This window comes from Odocoileus virginianus, chromosome 20, assembly GCF_023699985.2.
Source record: "Odocoileus virginianus isolate 20LAN1187 ecotype Illinois chromosome 20, Ovbor_1.2, whole genome shotgun sequence".
Classification (NCBI taxonomy): Eukaryota; Metazoa; Chordata; class Mammalia; order Artiodactyla; family Cervidae; genus Odocoileus; species Odocoileus virginianus.
In genome coordinates, this window is record NC_069693.1 from 47,565,392 (window position 1) to 47,580,421 (window position 15,030).

A 15,030-nucleotide genomic window follows, 5' to 3' on the forward strand; every position below is an offset into this window, starting at 1 on the left:
TGGGCCCTGGCCTAGCACACAGGTGAGCAAGGGGTGCCTTCTCTTCTTTCAGTATTTGAAAGATTAGATAGAAAGAATGGGAATCTATCAGGAATTGGAAAGCATTGAAAAGATTTTGAGTAATCATAAATATCAAACAGGCCCTCACTGGTGCCTGTCAATATACTTCGCTAGTCTCCCCAGGTGAATATAAGCCCCTCAAGGACAGGACCCGGGTCTGGGCTGTTTATGTACGACTAAGGTGTGCCACAGGCCTGGCACTTAATAACTATTTGGTGGATGGAGAATATCAAACTATTCTGATGACAAAGGCACTTGGAACAAGTTCCTGATTGTGGAAAAATAGAAACATTTTTGCTCCTTTCTGGGAATCCCTAAACATATGTGCATCCTTTACCATGAGCTGAGCATGGGTCGGTACTGGTGAGGCACTAGTTCAGGCAGCAAAGATGGTGTAAAAGAGAACAGGCACTTAGGACCCAGTGGCCTTGAGTCATCCTCCATCACATGGGGAGACTATTTTGATCAAGTGGAAATTGAGTACAAATGTGGATAAATAAGAAGAAAGGGTAAGGGGTGAACAACCCCTAAGCACGATTCCTTCCTCCCCTGGAGATGCACCTGAGGGCCTTGGTACCTGGCTATGTGGCTCACGGTCCTGACTGCGGAGCAGACCCTCCTAAGGAGCTTTCAGAAGCATGCCATCTGGTCCCACCACCGGCCAGCGGAGTGGGAACCCCTGGGAGCAAGGCACAAGCCCTGGGTGGCCATCCTCTATCAGAGAGGTGAGCACGAGGCCCCTGGGTTTGCTCTCACCCCACATGGAAAGCCAATGAACCCCTGGAACAAACAGCAGAGACAAGAAGTGAAACACACTGGAAGTAGATGTATTTCTCCTGAATCCCATCTTTCTTATGTGACTGAGTGGCCCTTACTCAGATGCTGCGCTGTCCCTAGGCTAACAGTGTCTCTCACACCCACCCCACCCCCTTGAGCCCATGCCCAAGGAAGGGAAGGAGCCGCCATTGCAGGGGTGCTCTGGGCACCAGCAAGAGCCCAACATGAATTATTCATCACTGCCTCCCCCCCCCCCCCATCATGCTCTCAAGATGGAGCCCGCAGGGCCGACACAAAGTCCAAAAATGTGGGAAAGTTTATTTATTTCTCCAAAACATTCCTGATTTGTAATGTGCTTTCTAAAAATGTTCTAGCTGACCCAGCCCCTGCTATATTTAGCCACAGCATTTAAAGAAATGTTCCTTACCCTTTATAAGGCGGGCCATGAAACATGAATTTAGGAAAAGCGGCTCCCCAGTCTGGTCCCTTTGTCCCTGGGAGAGGGGTGGAGCCTCTCCTTGACCTAGAGGCGCGTGGTCCTGGTGCTCCGGGCAGGGACAGCAGGGGGAGGGGGCAAAAATAAAGAGTTGCATTCATTCCCAAGGCCCTTGAGTTCACAATGGCTGGATGGCCAGCCCTGGGAAGTCCCTTCTAAGCTCTCGGGCAAAGAAGGAAACACCAAAGGACTGGCTCTCCTCTGTGAAATTGCTCTCCTGTGGTTTCCGAGGATCCCCGGCTGGGTATGGCAGTTTTTTAAAATTTTTTTTGCTTTTGGTTTCGTGTTCGAATGGTTGGATCATCTCAAGAGCTATCAGACTGCAAGGAAGAGATGAAATGGCTGCCAGCCGTCCCCGGACGAAGAACTGGAGAAGTCTGCCCAGGAGGCTCCCGCGACCTCGGAATTATGGAACGCGAGCAGGACTGTGGGTTCATGATTTTGTTACGAAACCGAGACATCACAAATGCACTCATAAAACAAAAGTGTTTAGATTAGAGGCTATGCCTGTATACAGAGATGAGACCTCCCATTTACCGAATGCTTCCTGCACGCCAGATATTTTATGTATATATATATTAACTGTTTTGGGCTTCCTTGATGGCTCAGACGGTAAGGAATCCTCCTGTAATGCAGGAGACAAAGGTTCAATCCCTGGGTCAGCAAAATCCCCTGGAGGGGGCATGGCAACCCACTCCAGTATTCTTGCCTACAGAATCCCATGGTCAGGGGAGCCTGGCAGCTACAGTCCATGGGGTCACCAGTTTAGTTCTGACAGCTGCCCGATGCTGAAGGCTTTAGGACTAGTCCATTTTTCTGGTGAGAACTAGGAACTTAGACCCACCATAAAATTTACTCCTTACAACAGCTTGACGAGGTGGTTACTAACATTGCCCCCATCTGTACAGGTGAGAAAGCTGAGGCACAGAAGGGTTAAGTCATTTTGCTGATGTCACACAGCAACTGGGTTATTAGCAGAGCTGGGTTATTAGCCTCTGTCTGGTGGGCACAATCTTGATGAGGTTAACACACTCCCCCCTCCTTCACCTGAACCTTGAATCACTGAATGGTAACGAGTCTTAAGACATTAATGGGAGGGTTTTCTTCACAGTAGGTGTGTCTGGAGAGACCTGGGAACGTGTGGAGCAGGAGAAGGTGACCACTGCCTAGGAAAGAAGTGTGACCCTGGGAGGAGGGTATGCAAAGTGTTCATTTTGCACAGGATGGGTCCTGAGTCCAGCTGTAAGCTAGGTGTTGTCCAGGGTGACATGGGCTTGTGAGCAGCAGAGGGCCACCCCACTTCCCAGAGGCCCGACCTCGCCGCTGCTGGGCTGGGACACTTTCTGGAAGTGTTAGACAGCCTCTGTCACGTTCTGCCTACTACCCAGGAAGGAACAGCTTTGTTTTAAATGCTCAGCAAACACAAACGGATACAAACTATGTGCAGTCATCCCAGGCCCCAGCAACTCAGCAAGACATTCTGGTCTCGGCCCTTGGACGCCAACAGTGTGGTCCGGGCCCCGGAGGAAGGAACCCCTCCTCCACTGTCCTGGCCACGCTCAGTTTGAATTGTCCCCACCGTGGCATGTTCTGTAGCCCTCTCTGCCCTGTGGACTGCTGTTACCTGGGCTCCCTGTAGGCTGGACTTCTGGTGGATTTAGCCATTGGGAGCACCTTGGTGAGGGTGGAAGGCAGAAGAGGAGTTGGGTGTTTCCGCTCAGCTCCTCTCAGTGCTCCAGTGGCATCTACACTCATTCCGCCCACTCCCCTGAAAACAGTCCCTCTCCCCCAGTCTTCTTCCAGTGGCTCATCTAAGTCAGGTTCTGTTTCCTCCCGGAACCCTGATTTTCACTCTGATAGAAAAGGAAAGTTGTGACAAATCTGTGCCCAGTCGGGCCCAGGCCCCACCACTCACTGTGACTCTCTCTAGGTCACTGTACCATCTATGGGGATCTGTCTGACTCTGCAGAACCCTGAGTCTGAGGCCTCTGGATAAAGACAAATGTAGATGAGAACTTGCTACTTGGGTATTCAGGCATACAGATTGCTTGAAATGTGGATTTTAAAAAAAGCTTTTACTTTTCCAACAAACTCATGCTCTTCAATTTTAATAATGAAGCTGGATTATTATCATGTGTATTTTTGACTGTATGAAGCAACCCCTGCTTCGTGGAAATAAGATTCCAGCCACCGTGAAGCACACCGAGTCATGGCACTCACACGGTGCATTCCTGGCGGACAGGCTCCGGCCTTCAGCTGCAACAATAAAATCCAGTGCGCCTGATTCATTAACCCACACGTGGACAGACACCGAGCACTCTTAGTGAAACGGCAGAGACCGCAGGTAGGCACCTTTCCAGAGAGGTGCGGTTGTACTGGAAAATGGCAGGACACATCCTGTTCCTCCGGTTCTGGAAAACCTCATGGGGCATGTGAGAACCAGGAGGCCATCAGCTTCCACAGGATCCAGGAAATACCCAAGAGCGGACAACACAAAGGCCTTTGCAGGGTCCCTGCACCCTTGCAAAAGTCTGGGAAGTAAAGGTCTCAGGGGGGTATGTCTTCCAAGACTCTTTCATAATGTCTTTGTTAGTTTCACTATAATAGTGCAAAAAACTAAATTATTCCTTGTTCAAATTCTATAGCGAAACAAAATCTTTCCCAAAGTGCCAGTACTTGGGTTATTCTAAAAGAAATCAGCACTTGCTCTGAGTCTATCTGCCTCAACTACGCAAAGAAAGATGAATTTCTGACCATTTGTGTGTGTAGAATATATATAAACATGTGTATATACACATACACACATATGTACATGTGTACATACATACATATACACTTACTTATCATTGTACATACACCTGCCATATCCCCCATTGTGATCAGTGTATTCGTGTGTGTGTGTGTGTGTACACGAGAGAAAGATCACCTACAGGAAACAGAATCTGTTCCTTTTGTGTAGATGAGAACATAGAGGCATACTTTACATTGCCCAAGAACAGGACAATATGGTTGCTTCTGGTTTACTCAAAATTTAGGTGATTTTGCTTTTATTAAGAGGGGAAACCTTTCCTTGGTCTCATTGATCCATAACCATGAGCACATGACTAAAACTGGGACATTAGAACAGCTATTTGGACAACTACGTCCCAAAGCCCCTCTTTGTCCTTAGCAGGGAGTAGAGCACATGGAATTGTATAGAATCCACAGAAAACGACCCCACTGTTCATTTCTGTTTGCTTTCCTCAACCAGATGAATGTGGGGCTGAGGTAAGAGAATTCCTCCTTATGTATGTATGAACGCTTACAGAGTGACACGTACTCCTGCCTTTTTCCTTCTGTGCCAGAAAAATAATGTTTGTACTATACTTTTTGGAATTGTAACTCTAAAATGCCATCCTTTTTAAATGACACTATTAGAATATTTGCTTCCCCAGAAATGAGCCATCATAAGTTAACAAAAGAGAGCAAATCAAACATAAAGAGAAAACATTAAAAGCATATCCCGCTCAGCAGAATCTTCATCTTATTGGGGACCCTCAGGCAACACCCTCCAGTCCTGGGGTTTTCTGTCCTGCCCTCCAGTCCATGCAGAAGCCCTCCTCTCTCAGAAGCCAGAGCCCGAGAAACGCTGCTGGGGTTCCCAGATATGATCCCAGTCTCCCCTTTTCTGTTATACTCTTTGTTCCCCCCAGTAATCCACTGAACCAGTCCCTGAGAGGTTAATGAAAAAAACAACTTTATTCACAGAGGTTGAGACTTCGGGATAACAATAGCCAACAAACGGCCCTTCCAGCACATTGTAAGTTAATCACAGTGATCTTGGGTCTCAACACGGTTCATCAGAGTTCTTAACATCAAGGACGCTGAAGCTTGCCCACCACAGTGCTCCCACCAGCCCGGGCGGAGCTTGGACATGGACGCTCCTGGGGGTCAGTAGCAAATGGCCTTCAGCATGAATTCTCAGTCACCTCTGTGTTTGCTAATTCATAAATTATTCTGTTTGTCTGAAATATCATTTCCAACATATTAACCAACAGGCTCTCAGATGTGATGTTTGTGTTCACTTTTATATAAGTTCTGGAAACTGCTTTAATCTGCTTTAAAAAATTATCTCAAAGACCCATCTCTGCCTCCCTCCAGGAACTGACTTACTGTGCTTTTCCCACATTTGATAAAATTAAAGTAGCTGGGAGGTTCAGGAAATCGAGTCTCAGAACCGCCACCACAACCCAAAGAGATACCGTGAGAGCTTAGATGCATTCCCCCAAAGTTCCCAGCTGAAGTGGGCTGTGAAAATCTCAATTTCCATAACCACATCTTTGTCTCAGCCCCCTGCCCTCCCGCCCACTCCTCGCCCCAGACTTGCAGTCACCTCCAAAAGGTGTTTGTTTAGCTGCAGGCTCTGGGCCTGCCTAGCTGGCACTTGGAGGGAGGAGGAAGCTGCCGTTGGCCAGGGAGCCTCCCACCAAGCCTCCTGTTCCTGGGGGCCCAGAGAGCTGACCACCCCCAGACCCCAGGGGACTCCCTTGCTCTTCTGAGCGCTCACCCATCCCTGCCTCCACTTGCTTTCCATGTGCTTGTTTCACCCAACTCTTCAGGTTAAAAATAGTCCTTCACCACACAGTTCTGCAAAATGTGGCAACAATCAAGCTTCCCTAACCCTCATGCACTTCCGGTGTCCCTAGAAATGTTTTGACCCCTTAAACAATAAAGCTAAGAGATAGGATGTCTGTGGTTGGTAACAGGCATTGGAGAGCACGTGTTTTGACTAAGGAGCTATCGAACTATCTATTGTAATGCAACAAAATGCTAAGTTACACAGAGTGCACTTTTTAAATAGAGGTTGTTAATACAGATGTTCACAGGGCAACCCTTATAGTAAAAAGAATCAAGCTTTTAGCCAAAGAATATAGCGTGTTCCTTTTACTATCTAAAAGGAAAAGAGAGAAAATTTCTCTATTTACAATGAAAGTGTGGTCTCTCAGCTTCCGCCTGAACATTGGTCTTAAGTCCTCATCAAGCCCTAGGATCTGCAAAAGAACCTAAAAAACAGGTTGCCCCTGGTGTCCCCACAACTGGACCTTAGCGACAAACCCAGCTATGAACACCCATCACTCCGTGGAGCCCAAAGCCAAGGCCTGGGCCACAGTGACAGCCGAGCTGGCGATGGTCAGATCGTGGCTCTTAGACAGAAAGGACCACACTGCGGTCATCTGCCTGCCCTCCGATTGTCTTCGCCCTCCCCCACTCCCTCCAGACGCGCAGGACCTGTCTGGGTGCTAGTGGAAGATCATGCCATCAGACTGACCTAAGGTTCAAGGAATTTTCCTGCGCCTGCGGTAGGAGGTCTGAGATGCCCAAGTCGCAGCGTGGGCAGGGTCTTTTAAATCTCCGAAGCTGTTCCAGTTCTGGGAAGGTCCGTCTTGCAGGAGGCAGGGGAGTGTGCCCACTCGTGCAGCTGAGGATGCAAATACTTCCCACGATCCATATGCAGTCAGAGGAAATCATTTATTTTAAAACGCGACTACTTTCTCAGCGGTGGGAGCCCTGCTTGCTCACACGGAGCTCAGACCAGGGCGAGGGAAAGGAGCCGCCGTCTGCTTTACTGGAAATGAAGCACCGCTTCCGGGAGCTGCAGGGGGAAATAGGAGAGAAAGGGGATCCCGAGCTGGTAGAAGCCGCCCTGGACGTGCGGGTCGAGCATCAGGGAAGCGTTGAAAGGCGGACGGAGGCTGGAGGAGGTGGCCAGAAGCGAGGCGCCCAGACAGCTGCCCGGCCCCTGCTTGGCGCACCCCAGGAGCTCGCCCCCTCCAGCCGGCTTCTGCCCCTGCCGTCGGGCCAGAATGCTGTCTATGCTGAAGCTCTTGGACTTGTCCGAGCTCTTAGGAGAGCTGCGGGAGGCGGGGCGCGGAGGAGTCTCCGGGCCGTCCACCGTGCGCTCAGGCTGGCCGACAGCCACCGCCGCTGCGCCCTGGAGCGCGTCGCCCGCGTCCCCATCTGGGGACCCGGGCCCGGGCCAGGGGAGGGACGCTGGCGGCGGAGAGGAGGCTTCCCGAAGGGGCGAGGGGCGCGCGGGCGCTCTTTCCTGGATGGGGGTCGCGGGGCGGGGGCGCCCTCCCGCGCTCCGCACCTCCGGAGGCGCCTCTGAGCTGCGCTCCTGCGTCTCGGCGCGGACCCGCTTGGCCTCCGGGCCCCCCGGGCCGGGCTTGGGCTTTCTCTTCCGGCGCCGGTAGTTGCCGTTCTCGAACATATCCAGGCAGCGAGGGTCCAGCGTCCAGTAGCTGCCCTTGCCGGGTCGCCCTTTCTCGCGGGGCACCTTGACGAAGCAGTCGTTGAGCGAGAGGTTGTGGCGGATGCTGTTCTGCCAGCCCTGCCGGTTGTCGTGGTAGAAGGGGAAGCGGTCCATGATGAACTGGTAGATGCCGTTGAGTGTGACCCTCTGCTCAGGCGCATCCTGGATCGCCATGGCGATGAGCGCGATGTAGCTGTAGGGCGGCTTCTGGGGGGGCTCCACCCGGCCCGAGGCCGCCAGCGCGCCGGCGGGGGCGAAGGCCAGAGGCAGCCCGGGTCTCTCGGGGCCGTACAGATAGAGCATGGGCGAGGCGGCCAGAGCAGGCAGCCGGGGGCTGAAGAAGTGGCTCATGGCGAGCGGGAGCCCGTGCGGCGCTCCCGGCGATGCCTGAAACCCGGGCGGCTTAGGGACAGCGCCCCGCGCCGCAAGGGCCCTCCCGGGGAGCCTGCCCTGCGTCTGCCTCCCGCTCCGCCGCTCTCCCCAGCCGCTCCGCGCTCTGTCCCTTCTTCATGGCTTTAAAAAATGTTAAATAATTGTTGTAAGTTTGCTATTATATGTTGACTTAGCGCTGGAAAATAAATTGTCTATGATAAACAGTCGCTGTGTTCTCAGCCCACCCACATTAATTAAAATTTCATTGCTGAAAAACTCCAAGCTTTTCCCTCCACGTGTCTTTTTGATACCAGCCAATCGGTTTCAGGGTTATTCCTTCATTTGTTTATAGAATTAGTCTGTTGATAAGTCCGCCCACCCAAGTTGAATCAAGCTGTGTTTATTTGGAAAAATTTCCGGGCACCCAATATATAAACGCACTGATCTGATGTTTGAAATATCACGTCCACCCCTTGACGCTGTAAGCACACACAGTCAGTCAGGCAGGATGTGGATCGAGGTGGCTCGGGAGCAGGGTCTGCCCCACCAGGAAGAAGAGGTGGAGCTGGGAGGGGCGCAGGGGTGAGTTTTACCTCTGGCCTGGGGGAGCCCCGAAATCCCATGGCCTCCCACAAAAGACCTTTTCTTCTCCCAGGCTTAGTAGGAGATGGAGAGATGACACAGTCTCATAAATGCCTTCTGAGGTCTTGGAGAGCTCTCAGATATTTTAGCAGGGGAGAGGAGATAGATGAACGCCTGATTAGAAGAGGATGCAGCCCTCCTCTGAGACATCCTCGGGATGCCCTGGAGGAATTGGGCGGCTGGGTGGCGGGGGGTGTGCTCCCTAGGGGCCTCACATCCCAAAATGGGCAGGCCTGCCCCCCTAGGGCTCCCTGGGGATCCAAGAAGACGATCCCAGAAGCCCAGCTTTTCCAATGCCAATGGCACGGGGCACTGAGAGTTGGCGAAGGCGTGCAGTAGCGGGTCCACAGCTTGGTTGGGAGCAAGTTTCAAAATCACCCCTTTTGGAGAGTCGAGGGGGAGAAGCTAAGGTCTTTCTGATGGGGCTGAGATTGCAAGGAGGAACACCATAAAAGGGGAATTTGGCAGCTGGCGCGGGAGAGCTGGTATTTGTGAATGCGGGTCTCTTGCTTTATATTCTGCGCTTTCCTGTTTATAACAAGGAGGGGGTTATAACAACTTTACAAGTGCACGCAGCTGGCCCGTGATTACATTAAGCATTTGGGAAGCCTGCTCGCTTCCCCCCCTCCACCCCACCCACTCACCCTGGGGTGTAAGCACTCCCCACCCTGACTCATTTTACATTTAGCCACGTCCTGGTTTGAATCAAAAACCTTGATGATGCTGATTTAGAAGGAGGTGTCTCCCCTACTCTGCTGCCTTTGGGGAGGGGGGTGGATTGGCACTTAACATGACTAGTTCCTGTTTATGATCTTTGCTGGATATATTTTAAAAGAAAGAAAAAGCTCAGGATAACTGAATTAACATCTCATTCAGTAAACCATGTGGATGCCCAAGAAGAAGAGGGCGGGGTGAAGAGGGAACGTGGTGGTAGCTTGAGGAAGGACACTAAAGGTACCTTAAGGCACGTTTGCTGCCTAACTCCTTAGGGCTGTCCCACTGTCACAGAGGTGACACCATGCTGGGGACCGGCCACCGGGGCTCAAGTCATCTCTGAACGTGGAAAAGCAGGGAGAATCCCAACTCTAAAATGGAGGATCCAGAAGGTAAAGCCTGTGTTTGGGGGTTCTGCAGAGACCACAGGGGAGCAGGGACGTTTGAAATACCTAAGAGGAAATCGCTGACAGGGTCGAAAAACCGGTTTGGGTGCAGGCAGGGCTTGAGGGAATGCCAGGTCAGGCCCCGGGACACATTCAGGCCTCTGTCCCCAGCGCTGCTTTTCTAACTTAAGCCCAGTGTCCCGCTGGTCCCCGCCTGGGTCTCGAGGATGGCCCTCTAGCCAAGAGGGGGCGGGGCGCTGTATTCTTTCTGGATCCCTGGCTTTCATCGGAGCACCACACTTCAATCCTGGGATGGAAAAAGAACCTCAATGTCGGCGCTTCTGCAGCCCACGGGCTCCACGGGCTCCAGAGTCACCCCAACCCTCCAGATCAGCGCGCTTCCTGCAAGTTCAAGTTTGCATCCGGCCTTGGTGCCGGCTCCAACAGACCCAGAGCGAGAGACACACCGGTGTTACTGCGCGGTCCCTCGCCCCCCACCTCCTCACCCGAGCCCTCCCTGGAGTTTCCCGGACACCCAGCGTCCAGCACGCACAGCCCTGCCTGAGGCGCGCCACCGCGGCGCTCCTTCTAAACTAGGAGGCAAATCCGAGCTTGAATTCTTACAATGATAAACACCGCCCAATTTGGGCATGGGCGGGACGCAGGCGGAGACACGCGCGGCTGGTGGGCAGGGCACTGATAGTAAAGAAAAAACAACCCCAGTTCTAGCGGCCGTCTGGAGAGGCGCGTCCCGCTCCACGTGCTGGCAGCAGTTAGCAACCTCTCTGGGAGATTCTGGCCACAGAACTCCGGCAGGGCTCCCCGACCCGGCTCCGGCGAGGGGTCGGATCCTGGGTTCCCAAGTGAAGTGTGTAACTGAAGCCGAGGACGCCGCGGGCAGGAGCCCCAAGTGGGGGCTTATTTCCGGGGAGCGCCGGGCACAGGCGCCGAGAGCCGAGTGTGGATGCGCCCTCGTGCGGAAGCTCTGTCGGTAGACTCACTGGGGGACCAGCCGAGCCTGGGAGACGGCGGGGAGACAGGGTGACTCAGAGAGCCAGATGGAGACACTGACCGTTCCCTGCAGGTTCAGAAGTCTTCAGGTCCCGGAAAAGCACATTCATCTGTGAAGTCAGTGGGCGCGGGTCTCCCAGAAATCACGCTTCCGGAAGGACAGGGGCAGTTCCAGCTCCGGGGCCCAGCGTGGGACGAACCATTCCCAGCGCCCTGGCAGGAAGCCTGCTCCTGGGGCTGGTCAGGCAACCAGCGGGGACCACAGAGGCCCCACAGATAAAGGCTTGGGGTGGGGGACAGCAGCTGCTCTTGTGCCCCACCCCCATAAGCCCTTCTTCTGTTTCACCGGTAAATAAAGAAGGCTGACATTCAAGTGAACCATGATCTGCATCGTGTTCCCGAATACCTGCCTCACTTTTCTAAGTGTGAAGACAGTTAACACATTGTGTGTGTGTGTGTGTGTGTGTGTGTAGAGGTAGGGTGAATGAATGATTCTTCCTTAAGTCTGAGAAGAGTAGCACTATAAAGATGCAAGATCGCTTTACTGACAATCTAAAATGTTGAGGAGAATGATAGTAATAAGGATAACATTAATAGCTAAATCTGTCTTGAATTACTATGTGCTGGCACTCTTCTAAGTGCTTTCCTTGTATTAAGTCACTCCATTCTCACCGTAATCCTAAGAAACAGAACTTTAAAAAAAAATCATTCCCATTCTGCAGACCAGGAAACTGAGGCCAGGAATTTGATTTGCCTCAGGTCTCCAAGAGGAAGTGTTCCAAAAACAGGGAAACAATCACATTATAATAGCTACTGTGTGTGGATGCTGAGGACCCTGTGGAAATTCTGTTGAGAACCCTGCCACCATCTACAGAAGATGGGAGGATGGATTTGCCCATTTTACAGATGAGGAGACTGAGGTCAGGCAGAGAGCACCACAAAACAATGAAGGTAGTAAATAGCACAGGTTGGAATCCACATGGTTTCCTCCAAAGGTTGATTCACTGCAGTTCGACACCCTCAGTTGAGCACAGAAGCTGAGAGGTGTGTCTGGAGTAATCAAGGTGGGGGGGAAGGGGAACCCTCTGGAGAGGAGAGGTGTGTGCCGTCCCACCCCCCAGAGCTGGGAGATTTCGGGCATTGTAAGTAGGAGACCCAGAGTCCTCACTTACACCCTTCCAAAACCGGGGAGACTCTTTCCTCCCCTGCCCTCCTCTCCCACTTTGAAAGGATGGGGAGTAGTGTCGTCTGCTTCTCTCAGGGGATGTGAGCCACGAAGGTAAGGGCTGGCTGGTCAGCTGATGCTGATTTATTCCCAGAGAGCAGGGGCAGTTGGGCCTGGGCACTGCCCTGCCCAAGCACATCAGCATGTAGCTTGATGTACGCAGCTAATTGAGATCCAAGGATCCTTTCTCTTCTGTTGTCCAGGTACATCCTAATAGCAACAGTCTTTATGATGGACTTGACATTTGGAAGCACTTTCCACACAGGTGTTGGGTTCCTTAGTCTTCACGACAGCCCTGTTCGATGATCCTGCCACTTTTTCAGTTGAGAAAGGGGCTCAGAGAGCTTGAGGTAACATGGCCCAGGTGCGTGAACCCTCAGCTGGCCTGTGTGCACAGGACTTGAGTTGGTGCCTGTGGGTTCCGGTTAGAGAAAAAACTTCCTCTGGGGAGACCATCTGGAAAAACAACGCGAGGGCACAGAGAGTGTCCAGAGGGGCTGCTGGAAAGGTAGGACCCAAGGTCAAGGGCCACTGAGCCTCCCTGAGGTCAGAGTGGTCTCTCTGGCCTCATGACCTTCAGCCTGGGTGGGCCTGTGGACAGAGCACAAAGAGCTCCCCAACTCCATCCCCCTCCAAGGGACCATGGATGCCAGCAAACCTGTCAAGCTGTCCACCCACCCCCTTCCTGCGTTTCAGCTTCCACACACTCACAGCCCCAGAATAAAGCCCCACAGACCTGCTACAGCAAAAACCGTAGCACCAGTAAGACACCTTCGAGAACCGAACTTCACACAAGTGCCGTCCTGCTGCTGCAGAGCAGAAACGCTGCAGCAGCAGAGAGAAGCCTTGCGTGAGTTGAGGTCCCAGCCTTCCCAGCTGCCTGAAGCTTTCTCCCCCTTCCTCACATGCCTCTGTCAAAAAGCAACATCTCAGATGACTTGGTGAGCTGAGACCATGTAAGACAGAGGCCGGCAGGGAATGCTTCTCAAGGTTTGGGAAAGCATTTCAAATATGTGGTACCAGTAGGCACACTGGGTGGCTCTGACCAGTGTGTCCCACTCACCTGGAGTCTGGCCTCCCAGCACCCCTGGCCTGGCCGCACCTACAGGCTCCAAACCTCAGAGCTCTACTTCTCCACTGACCCCACACCCCGAGCGCAGGAGCCCAGGGTCCTGGCAATTCTGGTTGTCACATCCCCTGAGACGCCCTGAACAGGCTCCGAGCCCCCAGTGCCTCTGCTCATTCTTCGGGGGAGTCTTTTCCTGGTGGCTCATCTGCAAAGAATCTGCCTGCCAATGCAAGAGAAGGAAGAGATGCAGGTTCTACCCCTGGGTAGGGAAGCTTCTCTAGAAAAGGAAATGGCAACCCACTCTAGGATCCTTTCCTGGAAAATCCCACGGACAGAGGAGCCTGGCGGACTACAGTCCATAGCGTTGCAAAGAGTTGGATAGACTGAGCCATTGGGCACATACATTCCCATTGGCCAACCTGGCCCCAAACCCTTGTCCAGTTTTCTGGATGGGCGCTGGGGATGAGGATGGAGATGAGGTTGGAGGCAGTGAACACTCAGCCTCCAGGGACCTGGGAACTCGGCTCTGTACTTCGGGTTAAGCTCACCAACCTCTCCCGGGCTCAGAGGCAACCTTCCAGGCAGTCTTGGGTAACTGGGAGGAGATGGACCCCCAAAGATCTATGAGCCAAAAGCTGATGTTCCTGGGACCCTGCATTTTCTTCTCCCTCTAACTTCTGGTCGTCATCTCTTACGAGCAGCAGAGCAGAGAAGCGAGGATAAGTGAGGGCCCATCGCAGGAGCCGGGGATGAAGGAAAAAGCACACCGGACAGCCAGCACTGCACTTGCACTCACCTGCTCATTTTACAGATGAGAAAACTGAGGCCAGACAGGAAAAGCACCCGTTCACACAGCGAGATGTGGTCCTAGACCCCCTAGCCCATTGCTCCAGCAATTTGAGAGCGCATTTGGACACCGATTTTGGCGTCCTCCTGGACAAGCCACTTGAACCAGGGCAATGAGGGCCGCTGGGCCGCACACCCAAATCTGGTTGCAGGAGAGAGGCCCAGATCTCAGCCTTGGGTGAAAGCAGAGAACTTGAGTTTCTCTGAGTCTCACAAGAAGCAGAGCTACTCCAGTTGCGGGCCCTCCAGGGCTGAGAACCAGGGTGCTCAAAGCCCACTGGGTCTCTCTGGCGGCCTTTACCTGTCAAAACTGGACCCTGGGAAGAGACACAGTCCACCCAACCAAGGCCAGTGAGGGACGCAGGATTATATCTATGGGAAACGGTCTCTGTCGTGGTGCTCGGGTCGCTTCTGTTTTATTTGCAGTTTCTTTGAGACCTGCCCGGCTGTATCTTACTGGGTCAGGAAGAAACATGGCTATCACACGTGGCTTCATGAAAACTGCGTCTGTGGAGCTGCCCAAGCAAGGAGTCCTGGCAGCCTGAGACCGGCATTCCGGCCCAGTTCCCGGCCTCCTTTCCCCAGTTCCTCCAAGGCCCCGAGCCTCCCGAGGAGAGCGGCGGGGGAAGGAGCTGCGTGTGGATGGATCCGTGGAGCCAGGACGTCCCCCGCCCGGGGTCCCCCGCGCCGTGTCGCGCGCCGTCTGTGCGCGCCGGCGGCAGAAGCGAAGACCAGCAAGGCCGCCAGCGGTGCCTGGGCTCCGCGCTCAGCCTCGTCGGCTTGCCCTTACCACTCCGCGGAGCGACGGGCGCCCCAGGCCGCGGAGCCTGGCGGCCGCGCGGGCTGCGGAAGGCCGAAGGCCGGGGCTGGGCCGGGCTCCGAGAGCCGCGCCGGGCCCCCCGCGCGCCGGCCTCCGCGCGCCCCAGGCCCCGACTCGCTTCCACCCCGCCGCCTCCAGGGTTCCCGGGTGAAGCTCCCAACACAGTCCCCAGGTGCCCAGGTTCCCAGGGGACTGGAAAGGGCCCTGGCCCTGGACTCCATGGCCTTCTGGAGCCACCCCATCAGGCGAGCGGCCCACGCACAGCGGGGACTTATCTAAGAGACTTTCGCAAAGGTAGGAGACCCCAGGCATCAGGGCAG

General features: G+C 53.6%; 1 protein-coding gene across 1 annotated transcript; it reads right to left on the reverse strand.

The window, feature by feature from the left end:
* Positions 1–5,045: 5,045 nt before the first annotated feature.
* On the reverse strand, positions 5,046–9,243 carry FOXL1 (forkhead box L1). Its single transcript, XM_020892037.2, has one exon. It carries the CDS (start codon positions 7,974–7,976, stop codon positions 6,936–6,938), a length of 1,041 nt encoding a protein of 346 aa, XP_020747696.2. The 5' UTR covers positions 7,977–9,243; the 3' UTR covers positions 5,046–6,935.
* Between the last annotated feature and the right edge of the window lie 5,787 nt (positions 9,244–15,030).